The sequence below is a fragment of the Elephantulus edwardii genome, unplaced genomic scaffold, assembly GCF_000299155.1.
Source record: "Elephantulus edwardii isolate Elephantulus edwardi_28Jun2011 unplaced genomic scaffold, EleEdw1.0 scaffold00217, whole genome shotgun sequence".
In the NCBI taxonomy this organism is placed as follows: Eukaryota; Metazoa; Chordata; class Mammalia; order Macroscelidea; family Macroscelididae; genus Elephantulus; species Elephantulus edwardii.
The window spans coordinates 3,603,589-3,612,079 of NW_006399967.1; the positions used below are offsets into that span (position 1 = coordinate 3,603,589).

Genomic DNA, 8,491 nt, shown 5'->3' on the forward strand with positions numbered 1-8,491 from the left:
CTGGTCCTTTTCTTACAAACACCCTTCATGGGAGATTCGAGGGGCAGGGGGCTCTGACAGCCGGAGGGAGATTATTGCAAAGTCTGGCTGCAACTCTAAAAGGTCCCCCAGCTTAAAATCCCGAGGATGGGGCCAGGGGACAAAGGAAATAAAATAGACCGTGGAAGTCCATCCTTGCAATACGTTAAAAATAATCACAGTATATACTTGCTGGCTTATTTACAGAAACAGAACGTCTCTCGCCTTGGCGCGGGCCGCTGCTTGTCCCTGTGCGATTCCGAGGTGACCGCGGTGATCCCAGGCATTGGGCCTTCACGGTGACTTGTCGGCCTTCCCACTTGAGAGACAGCAGCCAGGGGCCATTCAGGCAGCAAGTCCTGGGCCACCGGGTGGGGCTACAGCCAGGTCCCAGGACGTGGGGTGTGAGCTGAGGGAAGGGTCCTAACCAGGGGGCCCCGAGTTTCCCTCTGGCAGCGGCTGGAAACCCCCACTCGAAGGCTTCCCTCTGGGGTCACCGGATGGCCAGGATTAAAATAAATTAAAAGCTTCAGTCTCTCCACTGCACCACGACAAAAACACGAACAGCCGCTGCCTGGCGAGGTCCAGGCCCCCCCGAGGAGACCCCGGGTGCCCCTGCATCGCCTCAGGCCAGCCGCCCGCACGGACTGCTTTGAGGGACAGTCCCCGCGGCGGGGCAGCACCAGAAGAGAAGCCACATCCCTGCTGGGTCTCGGAGGGGGCCGCAGCCAGGCGGGTCGGATCCAGCTGGGCGATGGGCGGCACTAGGAGCCCAGCAGGGTCCAGAGCACGGGCACGGTGCTGAGGAAGAGGCGGCAGCTGCCCAGGCCGCTGCAGGAGTTGTTGCTGGTGAAGATGGGTTCAGGAGCCTCGTACAAGCTCTCGTCTGCAGGGACACGAGGTGGGGGGCAGGGACATGGGGTGAGGGGCAGGGAGACGGGGGTGAGGGACGGGGAGACGGTGTGAGGGGCAGGGAGACAGGGTGAGGGACAGGGAGACGGGGTGAGGGACAGGGAGACGGGGGTCAGGGATGGGCAGGCCCTCAGCACGTCCCTCTGTGCAGGGGGTGCCCTGGACCGCACCCATGGGCCCCACATGGCCAGCACACTGCGAAGGCTGAGGACTGGGCCACACTTGTGCTGGCCCTGTGGTGGGGGACTTCCTTAACGCCCTCTGCCCTGGCTCGCTGGCTGGACCAGGGATGGCTTCAGCGGAAGTCTGAAGTCTCCATGGAAGTCTGGCCACCGTTCACTAGGGTCTGGAAGGCAGCACAATTTGCATATGGGGAAACTGAAGCCAGTGCTGTGGGCGCTGCCCTGATGTGAGGCTGGACCTCCAGGCCCCGCAACTGTCACTGTGGGCCCAGGACCCGAGGGCGGCCCAGGACCCGGTCACTTACTGGTTGGTCTCACATACACCTTCAGCCTCAGGCAGGGCCGGTCCACGGCATTCGGGGGTGTGGCCGCTGGAAGACAGGGGGAGGGTCAGCAGGGCAGGGCAAAGAACACGCAGTCCCAGGGCTGCACCCCAGCATGGTCACGTGGGGACCCAGCCCTGACTCCTCCGGCTGGAGGGCCGTGGGAAGACCCCCACCTGCACACCAGAGCCCCAGACAATGCCCTGTGTGACCCCAGATGCAGGGGGTCCTGACCCAGTGCCATCACCCCCAGGACAGGCCACAGAGGGTGGCCTGGTGAGGAAGGATGACCCCCCTGCTTGTTTTCAATCAGCACAGAGCAGATGTTGACAAACGCTGCCTCAGAAGGAGGGTCCCCAGTTCGAATCCCCACTGTTGAGGTGCCTGTAGGGAAATCACCCCAAGACTCCCCAGAAATCCCCTCTTCTCGCCTCCTTCCAGGGCCTAGTGGGGCCCTCAGTGTCCACAACCAGGAGAGGAGAGGGTGAGGACATGCTGGGGAGGGGGGGAGCTGTGGCACCCCCCCGATGCATCTGGCCTGTCCTCCCCGGGGTCCAGGACCCCCACATCTGGCTCTCCACAGCCTGTACCACAGCCTGCCCCCCAGGAGCCCCTCCATCTGGGAGATGAAGGTAAATACCACGTAATATAAAAGAACATTTGTCACAGACACAGAACGAATAATGGCAATAATTATCTTTATGAAACTCCCGTCTCAGAGAGAAAAGCGTCATTTTTCTTATATTATGGGGACTTCATTTAAACACCTTCTCTGCTCTCCTGCCTGCCTTGTCCCTGGATTAAAGGAGAAGGCCTAGACAGAGAACATGAAGAAGGAACTGGAGCTTTGTAAAGTCTGATGTGGTGGGGTCCCCCACTGCCTCCCACAGGGACCTCAAGCCTTGGAGAACTGGGGGCCCAATCATCATGTCCAAGGACTCCTGACAGCACAGCCCAGTGCCTGTGGCCGGGACACACTGATCTGCCAGTGGGGGCCCGTGTGTTCAAAAAAAAACCCAGAACCCAGTGAAGCCACAGCTGCCCCAAGTGGAGAGGCCTGGCTCCGGAGGGGCTTTGTGGAAAGTTCTGGAGACAACACATGGGGCAAGGTGGGCTCTACTCCGGCTGAGCTGTTGTGTACCCTCAAGTCGGACCCCACCGTCGGCAGAGGCCAGATGGTCACCTGGAGTCACATCAATGCGCCCAGGAGCACCAGGCCCACGTGTGAGTGCACGTCTCATCTGTGTGTCTCCTTGCTCGGCTCTGAGCCTCAGCTCCCCCATCTGCAGAATGGAGATGACGGCGGTCTGACCACTAGGCTTACTGGGAGGGTGACACGGGGATCCCATGATTGGGGGGATCTCCAGAAAGGGGACCAGGAATCACGTGACAGGACAGCTCTGCTGGGGACGGGACCAAGCTGACCTCTGCCCAGATCAGGGCCTGCTGCCCCTGGGCCCCTGACCCACCCTTCTGGCCTGGTCTTCTGGCCCATGGGACTGCAGTGCCTCTAACTGTCCCCCTGACCTGATCCTATCCCCACCCAGGGCCTCTGCGCTTTACCATGGACCCACAATGGACCCTGGGCCACCAGAGGTTCCTCTTCCCGTGGGATGCCACCCTAGTCCTGTCCCTGGTCACCAGTACAAGTCGCACTCTGGTGTCTTCTGAAGGCCGCCCACCATCGAGGCCCACATCCTCCAAGTCTCCCCTGGCCCCATGTCCACCCAAATCTAGTGATGACCACAACTTCACTTCCCTCCACGCAGGCCCACAGCCCCTGAAAAACCTTGTCCCACACACAGACCAACGAGTTATCTGAGGACACCCCCAAACACAGCCTCCCCAAAACCACTCACAGCACAGCCCACTATGCACACAAGGTCAGTCAACAAGCGTCCTTATCCCGGCCCTGACAGTGCAGGTGGAGTGGAACTGCTAACCTCGGCCTCTTCTCGTTGCAGACGGGGTAACTGCGTCCCCCAACCCCACTCACAAGAGTACCTGTGTCCCCCATCCCCACTCAGAGTACCCATCCCCCCATCCCCACTCACAGATGTCCTGGTCCCCGTCCCCCTCGCCGTCCCCACTCACAGACATCCTGGTCCCCGTCCCCACTCGTAGATGTCCTGGTCCCCATCCCCCTAGCCGTCCCCAACTCACAGATGTAATAGTACTCATGACCAGGACGGAACTCAAAGCCCAGGGAGAAAGGGGTGAAGAGCTGGAACTTCTCGGAGAACTTGAGGGGGCCTCCGGGCGCCGCAGGTCGGTTGCATTCCCAGCGTTTGAAGCCGCGCTGCCGATGGTCGCAGGAGGCGTGACCCTCGCCGTTGACCATGTACAGTACATAGTGCTCCATCCGCTCGGCCGGGGGCAGCGGGGCGCCATAGTGCGGGCAGTAGATGTCCAGGTAGTCGTTGATGCTCACTTCCACCGTGTAGCTGCCGCCGCCGCCATCCACTGCGCCCGCCTGGAACCTGCCGAGAGGAAGGGTCAGTGCGGGGGCCTGTGCACAGGGGCACGGGGAGGGGGGACGGCGCAGGGGTCAGGCTGAGCAGCAGTCAGGGCCCTGGTCAGTGGACAGGGTGAGCCAATGGCCAAGCGCGGGCAGGAGGGGGGCAGTGCTGGGGACGAGGTGGGTGCTGGCTGATGGGTCAGCAGTAGGAAAACAACTGATTCAATGACAGGGTGGGAGTAACGGGGGTCTCCCAGTGGCAGGTGGCCTGAGGATTAAGGGTGGACAGGTCAGTGGTGGGGGCTAAAGCCTGGGGGTGGGGGAATGTCAGTTGTGGGGGGTCCAGGCACGTGGGTCAATGGTAGGGCGGGGTCAGTGACACAGTGGGGGCCAGTGAAGAGGACCAGCAACAGGGCGGGGAACTGTGGTCACTGGTCAGCAATGTGACGGCGGACCAAGGGAGCGGTCAGTGGCAGGGTGGGGGTTTCCAGGTGCTGCAAAAGGCACGGGGCGTGGGACACTTGGGACATGGGTCAGCAGTGGAGGCCTGGAGCGGGGACCCTGGGGGGCAGGGAAGCTGAGGTGGGTGTGGCCTAGAGGTTGGGGAGATGAAAGTCTGAAGATGGGGCAGTGGACGGCGGGACCACCTGGTCAGAGCGCAGGGCCATAGCAAGTCACTAGCGGGGGGCGGGCAGGTGCCCCCGTGACTGAGAGCCCTCTGACACGTGCCCAGTCTCCCCACAAGGCTTGTGGTCACAGCGGCCTTGCTGCCCACCACAGCCCCAAGGTTAAAGAGACACAGGGGCTCCCCTTTCTCCATCCAAAACCAGTTCAGAGGGATCTGGGGTTCAAAGCCAACCCCAGCCCCAAGTCCCTCCAGAGGGCTGAGCCCCAGCCCCAAGTCTCCCCAGGGGGCTGAGGCCTTGAACCTCCAGAATCCCACAGACCCTCACCTCTGGCTTCCCCCTCCTGCCTCCCCAGGCCACTGTCCACAGGGGTCGCTCCCATCAGTTCTCCGCTGCAGGGGTTCCTCCCCCTCCCAGGCTTCTGTGCACAGGTATGTCCCCCCAGCCTCTCCTGACAGCCCAAGCCACCACCCACATGTGTAGTCCCCCAGTCCTCTGCCCTCAAGTGTCTCCCCCAGGCCACTGCTGTGTCCCCCCGCCATACCCCTGCCCACAGGTGATCCCCCGCTGCAAGCTATCACAGGCCCCACCCCCCTCCTGGGGGAGCCCCTGACCCGGCCTCCTGGGCAAGTTTGGAGGTCAGCTGCAGCGGGGAGATGCCGCTCCTGCCACCACTGCCTGGAGCTACTCGGAGGGGCTCTCAGATCTCTGGACGTGGGTCTCCCGGGTCCTCGTCACATAAACGCTGCCGGCCGAGGGGGGCACAAGGGGGGCCCTGGAGGGGCTCATTAGCACATGAAAGGCCAATCTGAGGGCTGCTGCCCCTGCTGCCTTCCTCCCTGCACCTGTCGGGGAAACCGAGGCCCAGAAAGGGGCAGAGAGGCCAGGAGAGCTGGCTGTGTGTTGGGGAGCATGTGTGTCCCCATAATCAGAGGGAGTAACTGGCCCCAGTCCCCCACCACCTTCAGACAGTGCACAGGCAGGGCTGGGGCTCCGGGGTCCCTGGGAATGCGGCCCTGCTCAGCCACGCTTCGGTTTTCCCCAAAGTCATGAGGGGAGAAAATGTACCCCTCGGGGCCTTGCCTAGCCTTACGGATTCTCCAGGATGAGGGTACCCTGGTCACCCTCCACAGCCCGCCCAGGGCAGGGAGGTAGCCTCGGCCTGACTTGAGTGCCAGGACCAGAGGCTGGTGGTCGGCCTCGAGCCTGGGCCCCCTCTGTGTGGAAAGGGGGGACCTCTGTGTGGTGAGGGACTTTATGGGTTCAGGGCAGCTTGGTGTGTACACGGTCTGGGGGCACTACACAGCTGGGTGGGCCCTGGAGCGAGCAAGGGATGGAATGGACAGGGGCAGGGAGAGGACAGGATGGACAGGGGCAGGGACAGGCCAGAACAGGAGAGCAACAGACCAGGCCAGGGGCAGGCTTGACAGGGCAGGCTTGGCCTACCCACCCCTGCTGCCCTGCGCTGCTCTGACCCCACCACTCTCCAGAGGCTGATGTCCAGTGTGAGGGCCACTGGGCACCCCTGGGTCCAGGCCAGTGCTGGGAGGCCAAGAGAAGACCAAGCACCAAAGACACCCATACGCCGGCTGGAGGGCCTGTGAGCCCACAATTCTCCTGCAGCCTCGGTCTCCCGTCCTCTGCGCCCAGGAGAAAGCCCAGGCCCCGTGGTGCCAGGGGTTATGGGGAAGGTGGCACCCCGCCAGGCCCTGCCCCCTCCCAGTGCCCTCTACCCCCACATTCTGCCCACCACCCCTGGCCTGCCTCGCTCTGGCCTGCCTGCCACTCTCCCAGACTTCCCGCTGCCCAGGCTGCCCCCCGGCTCACCCTCAGTGTCCCTTCCACCACACCGGTGTCCACCTCAGAGCCCTTACATAGGTCCTTCCACTTCTCCCCGCTGTACAGAAGGCTTCTGCCGTCCGACCCCCACCTGCCTCCTCGCCCTCGGGGGCTGGCCACCCCCCTCTCCTGCCACAGCTGCTAAAGGAACTCTGAGGTCTTAGTGCTGGCAGGGTGTGAGGAGAGCCCTGGAGGAGGGTTTGGGGACCCTGGTCACTGGAGGGGGGCTCTCAATACCAGCAGATGAAGCACCTCCTTCAGCCTCCCCACTGGCAGCCTCTCTGTGTGGCCCCCCTGGGTTCCAAGATGCCTGGGTGGCGCCTGGAGAGGGGACGGCAGCCCCCATTCAAAGTTCTCCCTCCTGAATGTGCAAATACTCAGTGGGCGAGAGACAGACAGGAATTCTGTCTAAGGGTTAATGGCTGACGAGGACGTCCCAAACAGACCCCTTGGCCAGCACCAATGTCTACTCCTCCAGGAAGCCCTCCACGCCCTTCATGGCCAGGCCACCTGACCCCTATTCCCAACCTGCTCCCCACAGCCTCCTGCCTGCAGCTAATTAGCACCAAACTTCCAGTCATTTCCAGTCAAGTCGTTGGAGGCTAACAGCAGAGCAAGTATTAGCAGTCTCATCCCAGAACTTGGACGGGCAGAGTGAGCCACCTTCCCAGGCAGGAGATCCGGGGAGAGGCCAGCCATCAGGCCTGAACCTCATGGCTGGTGGGGAGTCCAGGCCTGCACAGGGGTGTCTGTCTTGGCCCCCTCTCACCTCCTGTCTAGTCTCCCCTGTGGAGGTCAGAGACCCCCAGGTGGGGGAGGGTGTCCTCAGACTTCAAAGCACCAAGAGGGTACACCCCTCATCTAAGGTCCAGCCACTTCCTGCTGTGTGTGGCTGTGGACAGGGGCAGCTGGGAAAGTCTACAGGGTGGTGGGCTCTGGGTAAACTGAGGCAGGGTTCCACAGCCAGAGTAAGAGGGGAAAACAGGGGGCCCAGACAGCAGGCACGCAGTGGGCAGCCCTGCCCGGCCTGGCCCTCCAGCAGCATTACGGTGCCCAGGCCACACGGCTGGTGGTGGCTGTGACCAGCCAGGCGCTGCTTCCACTGTCTTTTCCTGAGTCTCAATTGTTATGTCTGTACAACGGGTCCAACGCGGTAGCACTGGTCACTGGCTATGGTGGAAGTGTGTAGGCAGGGCCAAGGGGGCATCATCCTGAGATAGGTGTGGAGACTGAGGTATGGGACCCATCCGGCATTGATGCCCCAGCCAGGGACTTGAAGACCAGTGACCTTGGTGTGGGCCACAAGGTGAGTGGGGTGTGCAGAGGGTACGGGGTGAGTTGGACGCATGGCGAGCTGGACGTAGGGTGCACCAGGACATGGGGTGAGCTAGACATCGGTGATCCAGGATGCAGGGAGAACTGGACACGGCAAACTGGAAGGGGGGTGAGCTGGACACAGGGAGAACTGGATGCAAGGTGAGCTGGACGCGGGGAGAACCAGGACGCGGGGAGAACCAGGACGCGGGGTGAGCCTGGACGCGGGGTGAGCCGGACGCGGGGTGAGCCGGATGTGGGGTGAGCCGGACGCGGGGTGAGCAGGATGTGGGGTGAGCAGCTGTGGTGTGAGTCGGACGTGGGGTGACGTGGGTTGAACCAGACATGGAGTGAGCCGACTGTGGGGTGAGCCGGATGTGGGGTGAGCTGGATGCGGGGTGAACTGGACGTGGGGTGAACTAGACACAGGGTGAGCAGGATGTGGGGTGAGCCAGGACGTGGGGTGAACTGGACGGGGGGTGAACTGGACACGGGGTGAGCCGGACACGGGGTGAGCCGGACGCGGGGTGAGCAGGACGTGGGGTGAGCAGCTGTGGTGTGAGTCGGACGTGGGGTGAGCAGCTGTGGTGTGAGTCGGACGTGGGGTGACGCGGGTTGAACCAGACATGGGGTAAGCCGACTGTGGGGTGAGTCAACTGTGGGGTGAGCCGGACGCGGGGTGAGCCGACTGTGGGGTGAGCCGACTGTGGGGTGAACCGGACGCGGGGTGAGCCGGACATGGGGTGAGCCGACTGTGGGGTGAGCCGACTGTGGGGTGAGCTGGATGCGGGGTGAGCTGACTGTGGGGTGAGCCGGAGG

The 8,491-nt window shown here is 62.7% G+C and overlaps 1 protein-coding gene across 1 annotated transcript in view; it reads right to left on the reverse strand.

Moving 5' to 3' along the window:
* Positions 1-736: 736 nt before the first annotated feature.
* The window catches only part of EFNA2 (ephrin-A2), a gene marked incomplete at its 5' end in the record, with an annotated part of 13,380 nt that continues 5,625 nt past the window's right edge, over positions 737-8,491 (reverse strand). Inside the window, 3 exons of the mRNA XM_006898003.1 lie at positions 737-904; positions 1,418-1,483; positions 3,599-3,915. Coding sequence (XP_006898065.1) covers positions 783-904; positions 1,418-1,483; positions 3,599-3,915 — 505 coding nt within the window. The remainder of the gene's footprint in view (positions 905-1,417; positions 1,484-3,598; positions 3,916-8,491) is intronic.